This window comes from Emys orbicularis, chromosome 12 (assembly GCF_028017835.1).
Source record: "Emys orbicularis isolate rEmyOrb1 chromosome 12, rEmyOrb1.hap1, whole genome shotgun sequence".
NCBI lineage: Eukaryota > Metazoa > Chordata > Testudines > Emydidae > Emys > Emys orbicularis.
Window position 1 is genome coordinate 6,110,437 of NC_088694.1, and position 19,866 is coordinate 6,130,302.

Sequence of the window (19,866 nt, forward strand, 5' to 3'; positions counted from 1 at the left end):
TACTGCAGCCAGTCTTAAAAGTGCAATGTACCTATCATCAGACCAGGCAAAGGGCGATTTGGGTTTGAAAAACGTACTGGCTGGAAACTTCATTGAGTTTGCAAAACCACAATTAGGGGTGGTTCAGATCCACTTCTGTTTTGTCTGCACCCCAAAGTTCAGGGAGGGAGAGGGGAAGTAGGGTGGTAGATAAGTGAAAGTGGTTCCAGTTTTGGCTCATACCTATTTTACATAGATGGGAGTCAAACTATGGAAACTTTTGATATTACAGAACCGTTCCCTGGTTCTGGTTTTGTTTGCAAAACTCATATCAGGATGAATGATGTGGTCTGATTTTATTCTGTGTATTCTGATGTTGCCCCATCTCTAAAAAACTTGATATATAAATAATCACCAGGTACTATGAAGTTGTCAGTCCAAACTGCAGAGGTCATGAACTGAAGAGGAAGACTCTGCTGAGTCATGGTCTTGCTATCTGACCTTGGGCAAAGCACTAACTTGATCTCCCTGTGCATCGGTCGACCCCAAGCAAATCTTGCTGACAACTCTTCATCCCAGGAAAAGCAAACACACAAATCCCTGGTGCATTCAAGGGGTGTTGCACTTGGTCCAGGCATCATCTGAGCTAAGCTTTCCAAGTTCCACCCACCCACCCAAAAACAAGCCTCCTGTTTTTCTCTGCTGTAGAAACTGAGGGATCAATTAATGGAACACCAGAGTGATTTTTCCTAAAAGAGTCAAGTTTCAATCCAAGCCTTTTCCTACCCTTGAAAGAAAAATCCAGTACAAGATGCCAGGCTGGACTGCTAAGTAATATTTCACAGGTCTTTGTTCTAATACAACTTGGTGGTGGGGGGAGGAGAAATGTTCAGTTTTGAGGGCCGGCCTGAGAGATTCCTACTCACTTTTAATGCTCATCACTTAACAGGATCCGACTCTTAGGGTCTGATCCAAAGCCCACTGAAGTCAATGGAGGGCCTTCTGCCAATGGATTTTGGATCAGGTTCTTCATTATGTGGTAAAACGTCAAGTACTGTTGAAGCACTACTGCCCAAGGAGACATGTGATACTCACTCTGAATCATCTGCTCACAAGCCTGACTAACCAGCTGGTAAATTGTGGCCAGGGATTGTGGTTCACCCTGAAGTAAAATTAAAAATAAGTAAATACTTTTGAAATGAAGTGGATAGAATGTAAGTTTTCTGATGGCACATTCTTACCATCAGCTTGAGCTATCGAGATATTCATCACCCTGAGGATATCTCTATTGATTCATCAATAGGCTTTGAAACAGTAAAATCTTAACTGGTAAATATCAATAATTTGTTTTTCCCTGCACCCACAAGTTGACTAAATAAAGAACTCCAAGGAGAAAAAACTCACTTTCTCTCCCCTTTCCCCCTTTGGACCAGGCAGACCCTGTTGAGAAAATAGAGCAAAAAGAAACACTTTTTAAACTGGGAGGTGGTGAAAAATGGAAAATAAAAGGCCAATTTAATAAAAGCCGGTATTAGTACAGTACTTTGCTGTTGTGATTCTCAAGAGAACAGCCAGCGGTATGTTTACAGGCTAACTCCAAAATAAGGACCACATTTGCAGTGGATCTTTTCAGGTGCTCCTTCCAAAACTGTAGTCTCAGCCATTTGCATGCATAAAACCCCACAAATGTGAATGCAGTTGCACAGGGAAAGCTGATCTGACAGCCCCATTCTTTGATATCTTATGGTTGTATATCACAGAATTATGCAAAATGCATGTACAAACGTCATTTTGTTTAGCTACAAACATGTGAACCAGTAAATACTGTGGCTGTAGTTAAGGATATATACACTCCCCCCCACAAGAGAAGACCAAATTCATACGAATAATGGAGGATTTTTATTAAGGATAACAACAAATAAGGAGCAACAGGAAAAGACTGATGCCAACAAAAAGACAACATCAGAGCTGTCAAAACACTACAGATCTGCCTTTGATCCAAGGTAAGTTCTCCTCACATGCAAAGAGTTCTTCATCTGAGCTAAAGGGACAACTGCAAAGTTCAGATGTGGTCTAAGGCTTGCCCCAAAAGTTTGGTTCCGTGGGTTTGGTTCAGGCCCATCTCTAGTGATTTCTTTCTCCAGTCCAGGATCTTATGTAGGAAATTTTTGACCACTGGATTTTATTTAGCTCAGAATCCTGCAGAGGGCAATGCCTGCCATGAACAACTAGCCCTGAGTCTACTCCAAGACATTTGTCCGCCAGGTCTTTGATGAATAGCTCAAGTCCCTTCCACCAGAAGAGATGGATCTGCACTAACACCCTCAGAGCTACGCACATTCAAACTTTGAGGAAGTTCAGATGCAGAGCTGAACTTTGCAGCTGCAGCTCATTTCCATTTAGGACTCTGTCAGGTTTCATGCTCTCATCAGGCACTCCTGGAGTACCACAACCCAAAAACAAAAAAACAACCAACCAACCACTTACGGTGGGTCCAACATCACCTGGAGGTCCTCGCTCTCCACTACTGCCTCGGGAACCTGTTATTCCTTGGAAACCCTGCAGAGATTAAATTGTGAGATGCAGCTACAGAGACGGCCCAGTCAGCTGCGCGCTTTCTTCTGCTGCTACTTGAGGCTGACATCTCCCTATGGCTCCAAGGGCACCAGCAGAATCAGTTTAGAGGGCTCAGTTAAAGGCATTGTGCCCTTAAGGTTTATGTCAGTGCATCATCCAACCATGAAGACAATGTTAAAAGTATATCGTGTATGAGTCATGTTCACATCATTTACTATTACTGTCTCAATTATGGTCAGGAGAGCAGATGTGAGTTGTGCCCACGACCTGCAAGGTGGTTTTTACCGTTCAGTTTTTAGTTCTTTCATTCTGTATTGAGATTATTTTAGTCTTAGCCCAGAGCACATCTATTTTTGGACAGTTAACGCCTCTCTTTTACAGCTGAGCTTCCCTCCAGTGTGTAATTGCATCAATAATGAAGAATTGTTTAAAGGAAAAAAAAAAAAAACTGCATGCTCTAGCCATCTCTGTCTGCTTCCCAATTATATTTCTGCAGTTGCCAAAATTGTATAGGAAAAGGGCCAGTTATTTTCTATATATTTGTAATTTTTCACCCACTGGATTCCAGTCAATAGTGATTGACAGCTATTTAGTGGCCATGGGGAAATGAGGTGGAGGTTTCAATGCAATTCCTAGAGCACAGGTGGCATCTTCGCTATTGAAAGGCTGGTCTGGTGGTTCATGCTGGGACTCAGTGAATCTGGGTTCACTTCCCGGGACTGCCATGTACTGCCTGAAGTTCAGTAGTAGGTCACTGAGCCTCTCAATCCCTCAGCTCCTCATCTGTAAGGTGGGGACATAATACTTCACCACCACCCACGGTGTTGAGAGACACTCGACACTAATGTGATTGGAGCCTTATAAATACGTAGATGAACTCTAAGGCTGTCCTTGGCGAAACCGAAGCTAGGAATTTGTGCTTGGGAGCAGCTCAGGTCCCACTGGCCTGGGCAGAGCTGAGTGAGGAGATCTTGCCTGGCATCATGCCCAGCTCCAGCTAGTGACTTCAGTCTAGCATCCTGTATGTCTTAAACTCATCCACCATCTAAGAAAGGGGAACAGTAGCCAGCTGGACTACCTAACCCTCTGGCAAAGCACATGTCCCTCTAGAGGCTGCCCACTAGCTAGTTCTACTACTGCTACCAGCGAACAGAGTTACTCCTGAAGCTGAAGCGGTAGAGGTCTCTGCTGCAGTGCTGAAAGTCCCAGGTTCTAACCCTGTGATGACCCACGCCAGGGGGTGGTTACATTGGCACCAGTGGAAAATGCAGCAAGTCAGCAGGAAGTGAAAGTTATCGCTGATGACAAGCTTTGTACTGACAGTTTGTGCAAGCTCTTACCCTGGGTCCTGGTGGCCCCGGAGGCCCTGCTGTGCCTTCCAGTCCTCTCACCCCCTGCAAACCCAACAGTGTGTTAACGAGAGGGTCCTCACAGCATTCGTGAGAGCTGAGGGTGCAGTGATGTGATGCCTTACTCCAAAGGCTGTTTAGCCAGGGCTTATCAATGGAACATAACTGCCAAACACACAAGAACGTTGGCAACTTCTCAGCCACATAAATCTAGCTGAAGAATTTTTGGGCCAAATTTGAGATGTCTGGATCATCAATTCACCCATCCCTGCTGCCACAGGCTTGCCCTGTGCTAGCAATATCAACCGTTGGGCGGAGAGTAGAGAAAACTGCGAATGCTGCCTTTCGACAGCAGAACGTCCATGCTTACTCCAAGATGCTGTGAGAAGAATAGGACCCCAGAGCTCTTTGCTAGGTAAGGTGCCATGGGGGAAGTACCCAGAGAGTAAATCTCTAATCCACCATCTCAAGCCAATTCCTCCCCTCCCCCCGTACACTTTGCCATGCACTTTTTACAGGAAGTGGTGCAGATACGGTCTGGCCAAAGTTTTCAAACCTGAGTGAGTAAAGTTAGGCACCCAAGTCCATATTTGCGCACCTAAAAGCAGGCCAATTTTCAGAGGTGAGGCGCAACCTCAGTTTCCCCCACACACATTAGGACCTGTGGGTGCCCAGCATCTCTGCAAATCAGGCCACATATGGAGTGTTAGGTGCCCAGGTTTGAAAATCTGGGTCTGTGTGTTTTACCTTTGCACCCTGAATGCCATCTCTGCCTGGAGCTCCCTGGGCACCAGGAATACCCTAGAAAACAGAATTGCTGGTTAAGTCTGGCATCCAGCAATTACATCCCACTTCATATTTTTAAATGGTGGAAATAGAGGCAACCACCAAAGAGGACAATCAAGCACAGATTAACAAAAAAGAAACAGAGCACTAAAATGTCAACGAAATTCCATTTTCAACCGGCTCTATTTTCCGGTATATGAAACTGAACCCCGCATCATTCACCATCATAAGGTCAGACTCCTCTTCTCTCTCTTCCCCTATGCCTTACATTTTAACAGCACCTACCATAACAGGGAGTCCCGAAAGAATTTTACAGGCCCAACTGGATTTCCTGCCTCTTCTGCACTGGGGATACTTAGGAAGTGGTAGAGAAGAGGGGTGGAAGCCAGCCTGCTGGCTCTGCCATTGCTTTACTGTTTGTCCATCGCCCAGTTTATTCTTCGGGGAAACAGGCCCAATAATACTTGCAAGGTTGGTGGGAGGCTGAACTGATTCATGTTTGCCACGCTCCTGTGTGGGCTCGGATGCGAGCGCACGATAGCCGTGCAAGGTGTTTCTGCAGATTTCCTGCGTGGTGGAGATACGCTTTCAAAGTGGAGATGGCAATAATGACAGATAATTCCTTGGATTTCAGATGTTCAGCGGGAAAATAGGTAGTTCTTTGAGTCAAAGGAGTGATGTCGATTATATTACCTGCATGCCTGGGATTCCACTGTCTCCTTTCTCCCCTTTAATTCCTGGTGGCCCCTGGAATCAAAATGTCACAATAGAGTTGCATGTATTCTGCACCACCCCTTAAGTTGGGCAGAAGTCTATCTGTCCATGGCTACTCATCACTAATGGTCAGTTCAGCATGGCCAGGAACCCAACTACCTCCACATGCCCTTTGAGGTGATTTGTGCCCATAGGGATCCTTGCACACCTCCATATCTGACCCTTTTGCCTGGCATTTGCATGCAGGTTTGTGTGTATATACACATACGTGCAAGTGTATATTGCTTCTCTAACACTTGCCCATTGCTTCTCTAACCATGATGACTGTGCTACTGAAATTTTAATACTCTGTTGGACACTTCAAGGGCTAGACTAGGGATTAGCTATCCCCCGTGGCCAGTTTTTAAATCAGAATTTAGGGTCTTGTCAACATTAGAAAAACTAGATATCCCTATAATAGCAACAGCGCAGCTGGTAGTAACAGCATTGTAAGCAGTAGTGTAGATAAGGCTCAGGTGTTTTTATCACCACATCCCTGTAACAGAACCAGACCCCCCCATACAGACGTGTCTTTCACACAGAGCAATAAAAGCAATGGGAGAGATCACGTACCACTGGACCCTGCGTGGTGATTCCTTGGGAGCCTGGTGACCCTTGTTGTCCACCAGGACCCTCCGGTCCGGCTTGTCCAGGAGGACCTGGCTCACCCTAAAGCCAGTCAAAGAAATGAAACCAAATGTGGGGAGGAACACCAGCGACTTCGCCATGCATTGACTGCACCATACGACCAGTGTCAGCACAAAGCAGCTACTGGATGCAAAAGGAAGAGGCAAGGCCTGGAAGTGTCCAGTACCCTCAGCTGTACAGCCCTTTGCCTTTGCAGTCCAAGGTTTTGAGTCCAGGGAAGTCAATGGCAAAACTCCCACTGGTTTCCAGGGAAGCAGGAGCAGCCCTGCCCTATAGCAAATTATTCTAGTGATTGGAGCTGGTCAAAAAATGGGGGGGGGAGAAAGTTCCGCAAAGACTTCGCTGAAAACGGTGTCCATTTTTCAATGTCTTTTTCTGGCCAGCTCTATCAATGATGCTGGCTTCTGTGCAGTTCATTTGAAAAAGGACAGCAGTGGCGGGGGGGGGGGGGGGTTCCCTTGCTTCTTTACTGGATTCTCTCAGTCATGCTTTGTTGGGTAACACATAGCAAATGCTCTGGATGTGGATTTCAGTGCCTTCCCCACCCCCCAAATTCCAGGACGTTCAGATCCAGCCTTTTGTTTCGTACTTGTCTCTGCTCCTTTTCCGCAGAGATATACCCAGTTTCTGTGGCTCTCCCTGTACTTCACACCTTTCCCAAGCACGCCGAGGCACGGGGTCAAATCAGCCACACACGGCAGGGAGAATAAGAGCACCACAAAACTGGGATGAACGTTTTCTGGTGGAGTCGGGTTGTTTTCTTAGAAAGAAGCTTATTGGATCCACGTAGTTAATCAACCCAACTAGGTGTCTGGAGAATTTTGGAGCAGGGATCATGTCTATATCACACAGCTCTGAGCACCCACATGATGCTTAAATAACCATGTCATTTTCTATTCGATTACAGACATTTTCATTGTTCTTTTTCTCAAAATCTCTGGATCGCTGCGCTAAGTAGTAAGAAGGCTCAATCATTAATGTAGGGATGAATTCAGACCTGGGGTGAGTAAATGTAAGTCCATTGAAGTTAAGGGAGTTGCACTTTCTCACCCCAGGTCTGCGTATGACCAATAGGCATATAGCTGCCTGAAAGAAAATCAAAGTCGGAGTGTTGTCAGTGCTCACCTTCGGCCCTGGCTCCCCTTGTTCCCCTTGCGGTCCTCTTCTCCCAGGACTGCCCTGCCAAAGTGGGACAAAGCACAAGCCTCTCGTTATTAATATTAAGTAATGTCTGTACTGCGGTAGCGCTTAGGAACCGCAGTGCAGCGCCCCGGTGCTAGATACTGTACCCACACATCAGAAGATGCTCCCTGCCCCCGAAGGGCTTGCTAGAGGGGGATGTGACAAACAGGGCAGGAAGCAGAAGGTAACAGCGAGATACTAGTGAGTGTGAAAAGCAGCGGTCACTGCTGCCGGACCATCCGTCACAGCAGACTTCTAAGGAGAGATTTGAAGGGAGGACAATGAGGTGGCTTTGTGGATGCTTATTTCTTCCAGGCATGAGGAGCAGCACAGGAGAAAGCCTGAAGTTGCTTGGGTTTGTAACTGTAACAAATGGCTGCCGAAGGCGACGTCGGTAGCAGTGGGGGTTGACTTGTTGTGGTTTTGCACTTCTATGGAAAATCTAGGACGGAAGCAACTTTTCTGCTCTGTCTGCTTCATTCCAGAGCAGCGTGGGTGGCTCTGCGAATGCCGACATTGACACAAAGCAAAGAGTTCAGGTGAGAGGTGGCCCCCAAGAGGCTCTGAAGGCAGATCCGAATTAGGGCTTCACCCAATTTTGCAAGGACTCAGATGCGGCGTTCTAGTGGAGCCCCATCTCTTGCTCACACTCAGCTCAGCCCACACGGGAACTGCTATATGGCCCTAGGTAAGTCTGCCACAAATGCATTTTGAGAGGGCTGAACAGTAACAAGCAGGTAATAGTTGCATCCCCTGTGGCAAGCTCCTTTCAGGTCAATGGTGTAAGAGAGATCAGAATCAGATCCTCCGTAGTTTAGCACATTCCATAAAAAGGAAAGGTATTCAGTGGGACCAGGGAAATGCAACAGAAGCATTTTGTGATGGCCCTGAGATTACACACTTGTTTTTCAAAGTGCTTCTCACGGAGTGATGCTGATTAATCTCTATTCCAGCTACTTGCAGCAAGCTGGGGATGGAACAGCAGCTCATACTTGTACAGACTCTAGAGCACACATTCTACTTTACATAAGCTCCAAATGAGCACACTCACAGCAGGGAAGGGTAGTGTATCCAGGGAGACCTGGTTTATCTGCACATCTGCATAACCACTGGATCTAAGAGGAATCTAATCTAGCATGTACAGGTGCTGTATGAACTATTGACGTTTTAATCGGATGGCTTTTGTTCGTGAATCTAAATAGCAGTGGATTTGGATTAAGCAAGTCTGACTAGGAGCTTTGCGAGAGGTTGTTTATGGGGTGCCCCAAAGGGGCCTATCCCTGTGCAGAAGGAGCTCATTAAGGAAGAGTGGATATGCATGAGACATCCTTGCTCATTATGGAACTTTAGACATGTTAAGTGCAAATCGATCAGGGTTTCATGATGCATGAAGCATATGTGTCATAACTATATTCCCAATCACGCTGAAAGAAAACCCCTTACAAATGACATACTGTGATGAAGTAATGTGCTGTGTAATTAAAATTTCCATTGGAATTAACCACTAGTTATTAATTAACAAACTGTTGTTCCTTGTTAATTATGAAATTGACCTCACAGATGAATCCTAATATTAAAAAAGTTAAAAAGTGCCAGTCCTGTTTATTGGCGTCAAAAGGGCACATAGGCTTCTGCCCTGTCCCCTTGCTCCAGGAAGAAGTGACTCCACACCCAGTCGGGGCAGGCCCTTTTCTCAGCCTTCGCAATTGTCCCTTCCCCCTACTCAGGGTCTTCCTCAGGGGCCTATTTACTCCCTACTGGGTTCCATACTACAGGCCACCTGTCTGAGAGTCCAACCCTGCTCCGGAGCTGCCCACAGGAGCCAGCCAGCTTCCTGTTGTCCTGTTCCCCAACCCCAGTGGTTTCCTATCAGGGTCTCCCTGCTCCTGGCAGCTTTCTCCTCCACTGGGCCACCTGCTGGCTTTTGTAAGTATTTGATCGCTAGCTGCTCTCTCTCAGCTGGGAGGGAGCTGATCCTTCACAGATGAGTCTGGGCCCAACTCCCCTTAAAGAGCCGGCCACCCCGTGACAGGATATTTATTATTAAAACATATTTATTTGACATAGAGAAAGATTTTTTCTACATTGTGAAAGATGCTCTGGGCTAGATTTTCAGCCCTCAGCTTCTTCATGCAAAAATTCCAATTGCACTCTGCAGATGCAAATATCTGCTAGGTATTCCCATAGCTGCTCTCATTGTTTAAACAGTCCTGTGTGGAAACGTTAATATTTGCACCCAAAAAAACCCATTGCGGCAAGCTGGTGCATGCATTACATGTACACAGGGGGAGAGTAGGTACAGCCTTGGTTGTAAACGTTCCCCTCTCTCTGTGTAATGTGCATTATGAAACACAGAATTTGTGGTAATTAAACAATTTTTCTGCAGTGACTGAAAAACAGATAGGAACAACCAGAACTTCTGAGAGCTAGAGTCAATACACATTCCTCCTATGTTAAATCTTTATTGAATCCAGCCCTGAATACAGCTGGATTCAAGGTGGCCATGCCATGCCTTTTGCATTTCAAGCGTTCATACAGGGTTTCAGAGCTCCCTATCCAACAGATCTTTACAGACAGACAAAAAGGGAAGCCGGCCCTTCTCCTGTAAGAGGATTAGTACAGTAATGCTCTCTCTGCCCCCAGCTGTCACTGTCGCCTTGCAAGATAACTTATTTCGCTTTGGCAGTAGGAGAGGGAAAGGAAAGGAAAGGCCTGCCCAGGTTGAGATGGCTGCCTTGAGATACATAAACATCGGCAGTTGTTATATTATTCAGCATTATAAAAATACAAATACCTATGCAGAGATGGGCTTGGACCACAATGCCTGCTCCGTCCACCCTTTGCTTTGTTGGCATTTGATATCTGGATCGATACGTTTTGGCTTCATTGCACCTCTGATATTAAGGGGTCTCAAACCTCCCCCAAAAGTTGGGAAGTTCGGAGTTCAGGATATGGAAATCTGCCAGCATTTACTTGGTGTTCAGAACCAAGGGAAGAGAAACCCAGCTCTGCAAGTCAAAGTCATTGGGTCCAAGTAGAGCAGAGAAGGTCTCCACCTCCTTTAATCAGTTATATGATCTCATAAGAGATGATAAACATGGAGTCACATGCCATGCAGCATAGTTCATTGCTTAACTTCCTGTTTCTTTATGATGTTTCCCTTCTCTCCCTCTGTCCAGTGTCTGCCGAGATTGTGAGTTCATGGCAGGGACCTTGTCTTTGCACATGGCTGTGAAATGCCAGGTGGGTGCCAGACAATACGAACATTTCTAGGAACAAACGTGAGAAGGCAAACTTACAGGGGGCCCTGGAGGACCTGGCAGGCCTGGGATACTTGAAGTGCAGGTGCAGGAAGGAGTCAAGGCAGGGCAGGTCTCTTCATTTCTCTGAAAGAAAGAAAGAAAGAAAGAAAGAAAGAAAGAAAGAAAGAAAGAAAGAAAGAAAGAAAGAAAGAAAGAAAGAAAGAAAGAAAGAAAGAAAGAAAGATTATGGGTAACTCTTTCAAAAATTCAGTACCATTTACATGACTCAGGCACCTAAGTCTCATTGAAAGTAGGGCTGTCGATTAATCGCAGTTAACTCACACGATTAACTCAAAACAATTAATCGTGATTAATCGCCGTTTTAATTGCACAGTTAAACAATAGAATACCAATTGAAATGTATTAAATATGTTTGGATGTTTTTCTACATTTTCAAATATATTGATTTCAATTATAACACAGAATACAAAGTGTACAGTGCTCACTTTGTAATAAAAATAATAATATAAATATTTGCACTGTAAAAATGATAAACAAAAGAAATTGTATTTTTCAGTTCACCTCATACAAGCACTGTAGGGCAATCTCTTTATTGTGAAGGTGCAATTTACAAATACAGATTTTTTTTTGTTACATAACTGCACTCCATAACAAAACAATGTAAAACTTCAGAGCCTGCAAGTCCACACAGTCCTTCTTCTTATTCAGCCAATTGCTAAGGCAAACAAGTTTGTTCACAGTTACAGGAGATAATGCTGTCCGCTTCTTATTTACAATGTCACCTGAAAGTGAGAACAGGCTTTCTTTTGCATGGCACTTTTGTAGCTGGCATTTACGTGCCAGATATGCTAAACATTCATATGCCCCTTCATGCTTCAGCCACCATTCCAGGACATGCTTCCATGCTGATGACGCTTGTTAAAAAAATAATGCGTTAATTAAATTTGTGTGTAGCGAAGCGACAACTCACCGGTGCAGCGCCTCCTGCTGGTAATCTGGGAATTAGCTCTTTTCCAGCATTTGTAGCGCCCTCTGCAGGCCAGTGTCTCACCTGCCGCTGGCCCCGTGTCCCTCCCGGACTCCGGTGCCCTTTACCTCGGGGTTCTGCCCCAACAGTACTCCTATACTCTTGGTCTCCCCTCCCTGAGGAACCCCCAACCCTCTAAACGCGCCTTGCCTCAGTGGCTACTGCCAGTCATCATCTAGCCCCCGCTCACTGGGGCAGACTGCAGTCTTTAATGGCCACTCATCATTGACAAGGGGTTAGGACCTGCTGCCTTTACCTATCCTCGGGCTGCCCCTCTGCAGCCCCAATACCTTTTGTAGGCCTTAAACAAGGCCTGCAGCCTGGGGGTTTACCAGGCTGGAGCTCCCCAGCTCCCTTGCCCTATTCCCCAGCCCTGCTCTATTTCAGGTACCTCGCTCTCAGGCAGCTAGCCCTGCTCCCTCCAGGGCTAGAGTGAGACTCTTCCAGCTTCTGGCCCACAGCCCTCTTATCAGGGCCAGCTGGGCCCTGATTGGGCTGGTCACAGCTATGGCTGCCTCCCCAAACAGCCTAGCCTGGCTTTTTTTAACCCGTTCTCCAGGAGTGGGGCAGCCGCCCCACTACATTGTGACTGAACTCCTTGGGGGAGAATCGTATGTCTCCTGCTCTGTTTTACCCGCATTCTGCCATATATTTCATGTTATAGCAGTCTCGGATGATGACCCAACACGTTGTTCATTTTAAGAACATCTTTACCACAGATTTGACAAAACGCAAAGAAAGTACCAATGTGAGCTTTCTAAAGATAGCTACAGCACTCGACCCAAGGTTTAAGAATCTGAAGTGCCTTCCAAAATCTGAGAGGGATTAGGTGTGGAGCATGCTTTCAGAAGTCTTAAAAGAGCAACACTCCGATGTGGAAACTACAGAACCCGAACCACCAAAAAAGAAAACCAACCTTCTGGTGATGGCATCTGACTCCGATGATGAAAATAAATATGTGTCAGTCCACATTGCTTTGGATTATTATCGAGCAAAACCCATAATCAGCATGGACACATGTCCCCTGGAATGGTGGTTGAAGCATGAAGGGACATATGAATCTCTAGTACATCTGGCACATAAATATCTTGTGACGCCAACTGCAACAGTGCCACATGAATGCCAGTTCTCACTTTCAGGTGACATTGTAAACAAAAAGCAGGCAGCATTATCTCCCGCAAACGTAAACAAACTTGTTTGTCTACGCAATTGGCTGAACAAGAAGTAGGACTGAGTGGACTCGTAGGCTCTAAAGTTTTCCATTGTTTTATTTTTAAATGCAGTTATTTTTTGTACATAATTCCATATTTGTAATTTCAACTTTCATGATAAAGAGATTCCACTACAGTACTTGTATTAAGTGAATTGAAAAATACTACTTCTTTTGGTTTTTACCGTGTAAATATTTGTAATAAAAATAAATATAAAGTGAGCACTGTACACTATATTTGAAAATATAGAAGACAGCCAAAAATATTTAAATAAATGGTATTCTATTATTGTTTAATAGCACGATAAATTGCGCGATTAATTTTTTTAATCACTTGATAGCCCTAATTGAATTTTAATGGTACTTAGCCTCCTAAGTCCCTTTTGAACATGGGACTTAGGCACTGCTGAAAATTTTACTTTATCATTCTAGTACTTAGCTGGATTACATTTCCCATGATGCACCATGGTCTCCCCTCTTGGTGATATGAGGCAGTGCTTCATGGGAGTCCAAGGGCAGTGGTGCATTATGGGAGATAAAGTCCAGCTGAGACTCAATATTCAAATTGAAATATTTTGGTTTTCATCTGAAGTATTTCAGTTTTAAGCTCAAAACCAAAACATTTTTGGATTTTGAGCATTCATTTTTTCAGTGAAAATCAAAATTTTCTGCAGATAGCAGATGGTTTGTGTGAAACATTGTTTAATCAAAGACCCAATTTTCCATCAAAAAACAATTTAAAAAGGAAAAATTTCCAACCAGCCCAACATTTTATAGTCACTGAAATTTACAATAAATATATCCTGAGGAAAACAATCAATCGATCTACTCTTTTCTAAATATTTGCCCACAAAACAAACCACCTCTCAGTTCAAGAGCAATAAGTTTTTTGTGTGCAGTAGAAGCCCAGGAGTGGAAAAGAATAGCAGAGGAATGTTATAACTTCAACTGACAAATTCGGGATTTCCGGTTCACGGGAGAATTTAAAATATCAAAAGTTCCCACAAACTGGAAATCCCAAGAAAAAAATGTTTCAGAAACCTGACACACGGCACTTCCAAAACCAAATATACTTGCCAGAACCCTGGCACCTGCTTCGTAAAACTGACATTCTTGTCCGCTGAATGTCAATTTCAGGCAGTAGCTCCTGGCGGTCCCATGCAGGCTATCCCAGGCCAGGGACCTTGGGGCTTTCAGACTCATGAGCCAGCTGGTCCCCAAAGCTATTTTCACCAATCATTTTAGGTTTGATGAATTGGCATTTTCCGATGAAGCTTTGTTTCATCAGAAAAATTTCCAACCGGCTGTAGTTATAACTCAGAACTGAAGGCCAATAGCAGAGCTGTGTGACAGCGCTGGCTTAGTAGATCTGATTCAAGTCAGGAATTACGTGCCCTGGCGGAAATGTGTTTGAGAAGCTCTCTTACCTGCTGAAGCCAACTGGCATTTTATTATTAATATCACTGGGACCAGATGCAGACTCACTTGGCCTTAGCTCTAGGTAGTTTTATCAGTTTCTCAGGGAAAAAATAAAAGTTCATCTTCTGGCCCTACCAAAATTTTATTTAAAGTGTCATTTCCTTTGACAATCTCCCCAGTCTCATCCCAATGACCACATCGGTCATTCACATCTTACCAGTGCCGGGAGATCACAACATCTATCTTCCTCTGCCCATGAGCCACTGCAAACAATCTGTAAAGACTGCAGCTGGAACTGTGGAGCAAAGAGAATTAGACAAGTCGTGAGAAGCGTAACAAATGTGACAGGTGGGTTGGCTGTGCAACCTGCCATTTCCATGGCCATACATAATTATTCTACCCGCCGTTGGAGAAGAGAGGCCCCCTAACAAGAATTTAGGTGTAGAAAAAAGGATAGAACTGCACAGTTTTTTGTTTTTTTTAAATATAGTGCCTCCAGGTGTCCTGATGAACAGCAATTATGCAGGCTAATGCCCCAGTTATTGTATGTTCCCAACAATAGCTCACGCCAAGTCTTGTTAAGATGCCAATGAGAATAATAGCTCATCCTACTGCAAGCCGCAGGGTGGTCTGTCAGGAAGTTGTGTAAGTTCTTGGCCACTTCTGGCTGCAGTAGAATGTAAAAATAACCTTATGTAAGAGACTATCATGAGCTTTCTCCCCTTCCCCCTACCCACTGCCCATACAGACACATTCTTTCAGAGGCAATTGTACAAACTGCAGACACAAGGCAATGGATACAGAATTTAGAAGGGGCGGCTGGTCATTGGACTGCATTGCAAGTCTCAGGCCTCTGAGGCCAGAGCCTTGCGAAGTGAACTCTATAAGCTCATCCATGCTAACAAAACCTCAGTTTCTGATTTACTCACATTTCAGCAGCAGCCGCTCCCAAAGCCCCAGGTAATTGGCTTCAACACAAACCAAAATGTTAAAAGACAACTTTGCTCTGCTGCCACTCAAGAAAGTGGTAGAAGAACAAAAACAGCAGATATTCCTGGGAGATGCATCCTCCCCCTCCAAATAAATCTGCCCTCCTTCTCAGCCTCTCCCTAGACTGCCAGATCTTTCCATTTTGATTAGCAAAAGGGCAAATGCAGCATGAGACCAAAAAAAGAAAAAAAAGGGGAGGGGAGATATATTTAAAACCCACAATTTTTAAAAATGCCATTTTTACCAAATCAAATCTTTCCCCCCAGGCATTTAATGATGAGTGAGCAGTGCGACTGGAGGAGTGGGATGTGCAGCATATGGCTATAAAATGAGCCCCATACATCAAATGGCACTTAGAGATGTCTTAAATAAGGTTTGATGATAACCAGTAATGAGGCACTCTGTCTCCTCAAGGGCAGCAGAGCTGCAGAAGACATGAAACTTTGTTAGGCTTGAAGCATGATGGGAGTAGAGAAGGTCTGGGCTGTTCATTAGTAGCTCTTCAATGACTGGATCCAGCTAGCTAAGCTGCTAAAAGGAAAAACTGGGGAGGGATAGAGGATATTTTCCTCCAAGGCAGAGATCTGACAGGGCTGCTGTCAGTCTAAACCACCACAGTATTTCTTTGGCAAATAAAATTAGAGCTGCTTGAATCCTGCTTTGTTATGAATCTGTTCCCATATCGTACAGCTCATTCCTTTGATGGCATTTCTCCCGGTACGTTGCATGACTCCACTTCCTCCTGGTGTTAGCTGAGGCTGCATGCAATACAGACGGGCCAGACTGCTTGTGCAATGCTGCCTTCAGGTGTGGAACACTGCAGTCAGCTGATCTGTTCTTATTTGCACCCCCTAGATCTACGGTCAGAGTGCTGTGGAGCAGGCGCCTAATTTATCCTTGCCCTGCACCCTGTGTAATCATTCAAACCAGTGCAAATCATGCCCATGAAATCAATGGGAGTCAGGTGCCAAAATACCTTTGAGGAGCTGGACCAAGGGACATAAAACACTACCAGATCAGCCACTGGAGTGTTTCTACACTTATTTTGCAGCGGTGTAAATGGCAACATGAGGTATAAGGCAATGAAGAATCAGATTCAGGGTGTTTTTTGTCTCTGGTGCTTGCTTTTCTCATGGGTCAATCAGCCCAAGACCATTGATCTTCAGGGCACGGCACAAAGCCAAGGTTTTATTTTTTTCCTTTACCTATGGGGCAAAAGTGGACTTTTGTTTGCGGCTGAGTCTGGTGTTGAGTGGGGGTTTTTGGTGACTGCTCTGAGTATTGTTTTACAGTCATTCAGGGACAGTGCACTTTTGAGAATTTTAAACCAAATGAAACCCATCTGAACGTGTTGCCCCCGTGATTACTAGTATGTGGCTGCTGCCACTCCATGGGAGCTAATGTATAAAGCCTTCTCTTTTAGAAGCAATCTAGTAACCCTCCTGCCTTTTTCAGCCAAATGCAACAGGATCGGTATGTCCTCAGGTTCCAAGACTATATAGTATTAAAGCCCCGTGTAAGCTCCTCACCCACAGATCAGGGTGTGAGCTGATGTGGCTACGTGGCACACACATGCTGTGCTACATCTCATCACAAACTCCCAAAGGTAGGAGGAGAGAATGCAAAACATTGCATTAAAAATGCTCATCAAATTTCCAAAGCTGCATAGGTGTAGAACACTTCCCTACTTCACAGGGGGAACTCAACACAAGAGCAATGGGGAGACGGGACAGTAATTCTATTCTGATTTGTATCCCATCCAACCCTGAATTTAGCCACAAGACTCCTCATTAAAATTGATAAACACTGGACTTACCGCTGCTGACCCACTCCTGGGTCCTCTGGTTCCTGTCAGTTTTCCTAGCATGATGAAGCCAGCTGTGGAGACGCTTCCCATAGCATTGATCAGTTTCTCTGCTATTTTCTTACAGTCCAAGTAGAGTTTGATCCTGAAATGGCTCACAGCTATGTGCACCTGGATAACAATTAAAAATAGATGTGTCAGACCTCACCTGTTGGACGGAGGATTCTTTTTAATCATGTATCTGGCAGAGTTCATATCCACTTCGGCAAGCAAAGGCATCTTTTTTTGCTGTAGTTATAACTCAGAACTGAAGGCCAATAGCAGAGCTGTGTGACAGCGCTGGCTTAGCGCTGGCTTAGTAGATCTTAGTAGATCTGATTCAAGTCAGAATTTACAATAAATATATCCTGAGGAAAACAATCAATCGATCTACTCTTTTCTAAATATTTGCCCCCTCCACCCCCCAAGTCATCTGAAACTTTGATTCTCCAATGGTTTTGATGTCCCTTAGGACAAGGTATTATTGTCCATAGAGGAGTTCACCCTCTAGGGCTTTCACCCAATATCATTTGTGATCATTACACGGGAGACCACTGTGTGAGGGGCCTCGAGGATGGTAATAAGCCAGGCACATGAAAGAAACTTGAAAAGCATAGCCGTGCAAGGAGCCAGGTTGGATGGCAGTCACCTGCAGGACAGAGGCGATCTCGCTGACAAACTGCCCAAGGTAAGGGGCCAAGGAGAAAGATGATGAGTTCTTTGTGAATGTGACACGGCTTCTTTTCCATAATGATCTGAACTGCACCTACCTAGCTGAGATCTTGCCAGGCAGAGCCCAAGCTGTGCTACGCAGACTCTTCCTTTTACTCCCTCTTGAATACATTGGGCTTTTAATGAGAGTGTTCAAGGCTTGCATTGTGTCAAGGTAAAGTCGCCGTGGAAGGTCCTGGGAGGGAAGACACTCTTCCGACCTCTTGCAAGAAGCATTCAGGAATAAAACACTACCTACTCTGGATGAGGCAAACCCCTAAGGACTGCCTGCTGCCTAGATACAGGCTGTGGGGAGTGCAATAGAAAAAAAGAACATTCTGTCTTTACAAGGTGAGAAATTATAGTGCCCCAGCTCTCCATCATTTTCCCCTCATTTCTCCCTGTCTCCAAATCCCCCCCCATCTATCTTGTGTTGACCCATCTATCTTTAACCATCCTCCTCTCCAGCCTCCAGAACACAGAGTTACTTCTCTTCGTGAAATCTTGTTACAACCACCCCCTTCTATTCAGGTTAGGACTGATCTCGGCAAAAGTGTTTTATGGATCATGTATGAAGGATGTGCCACAAAAACCCATTGTTTTCCACTGCTTTGTAACGTTGTTGTCCCAAATCAAAAGGCAAAAAACAGCCTCATTTCTAACAATCTCTGACAAATCTGCCAGGTGCCCTCAACTTTGCACTTAAAAAATTATTGCTTCTGGCACTTCAGCTGGGAATAATACCACTGCCTCGTTCTTATCTAGCGCTGTTCATCTTTAGAGATCAAAGCACTTTAGAATGGAGGTCAATATCATGATCCCCATTTTTACAGATGGGGAAATTGAGGCACAGGAAGGGACGAGACATGCCCAAGGTCACCCAGCAAGTCAGTGGCAGAGCTGGGAATTGGACCAAGGTCTCCTGAGTCCTAGACCTGTGCATATCCACTGGCTATATTGCCTTAGAATGTGCTCCATGGTAACTCACCTTTTTATGGGTTAGTAGAGTGAATAGCTGTGCCCATCTGACAAACTGTGGGTCTATCACATACCCAATTGCCTTACTTCAGTTCCTTCCTGTTTCCTACATTTCCCTTTTTAATTCTTACTCTTATATGAGGAAGAAAGTGACGGGTATGGAAGAGAAACCAGTGACTGCAGTTAGAGCCAGGAATAGAGCAGACAGCCACTGGGCAAGATCCCCTTGCACTGGTATGCCAGGGCACCTACACCCTGACCTGTAACCCCATGCTAGCCTAGCTTGTCCAGCCCTTTCACAGCTTATCCCATGTCCCCCACAAACACCTACTATTAGGCATATCCACCTCAACCCCAGTTCATACTACAATCAGCCATTCCCAGTCCTTTGCCTCTCGTGAGTAGACGATTCCCTCTGCTAAACTGAGTGGTGATTTTATGGTGTGCATCAGGACTAGACAAAGACTCGCAAATTCTTTTGCACTTAGACCGCGATTCTGCATAGACACAAACATACATTTAACTTTAGGCCAATAGGCCAGAAGTAGTCTCACTGACTTCAAAGGAACTATTTAAAAGCTTAAATCTTCTCATGGCTGGGACCAGAGGTGACATTTCAACTATATATCCAGAGAAAAAAGGATAGTGCAGTTACATAAGTACGATGCTATGCACCACTGGGACTACCACACTGCATCATAAATGGACAGGCATACACTCCAATAAACAGATCAGTTGAAAGACACATATCGGGGCAATATTAAAATCAAAGTGAGTGAACTGAATGAGCTACTATGTTAGCTCTTCTAATGCATCACTTATGGAGAAAAATACATATTTTTCACAGGGTGGTTATATCTTTGCTAAAGCATTTTTATGAAAATATATAAAATATTTATACTGTACAAAACTGGCAAAAATTTAATATTTAAAAAGGAAGTGCATGATTCAACATACATTATATATATTTCACTACTGTAGCATTTCATGTTTCCACCAAACATTACATTTTAAATATGACAATTAGCCAAGTTTGTAATGTGTGGATATATTTCATATACTCTCATATATTTTAAGTATATCTAACTATGTAATGCATTTTAAGAAATATTCAATACTTGGAAAATATGTATTTTTCATATGGGATGACT

The 19,866-nt window shown here is 44.5% G+C and overlaps 1 protein-coding gene across 1 annotated transcript in view; it reads right to left on the reverse strand.

The window, feature by feature from the left end:
• Window positions 1-19,866, reverse strand: part of COL20A1 (collagen type XX alpha 1 chain) — a 94,125-nt gene that overhangs the window by 14,853 nt on the left and 59,406 nt on the right. The window contains exons 25-35 of the mRNA XM_065414696.1: window positions 17,000-17,158; window positions 14,411-14,488; window positions 10,574-10,660; window positions 7,218-7,271; window positions 6,018-6,113; window positions 5,385-5,438; window positions 4,653-4,706; window positions 3,897-3,950; window positions 2,467-2,538; window positions 1,384-1,419; window positions 1,075-1,141 (exon numbers count right to left, since the gene is read on the reverse strand). Coding sequence (XP_065270768.1) covers window positions 1,075-1,141; window positions 1,384-1,419; window positions 2,467-2,538; window positions 3,897-3,950; window positions 4,653-4,706; window positions 5,385-5,438; window positions 6,018-6,113; window positions 7,218-7,271; window positions 10,574-10,660; window positions 14,411-14,488; window positions 17,000-17,158 — 811 coding nt within the window. The remainder of the gene's footprint in view (window positions 1-1,074; window positions 1,142-1,383; window positions 1,420-2,466; window positions 2,539-3,896; window positions 3,951-4,652; window positions 4,707-5,384; window positions 5,439-6,017; window positions 6,114-7,217; window positions 7,272-10,573; window positions 10,661-14,410; window positions 14,489-16,999; window positions 17,159-19,866) is intronic.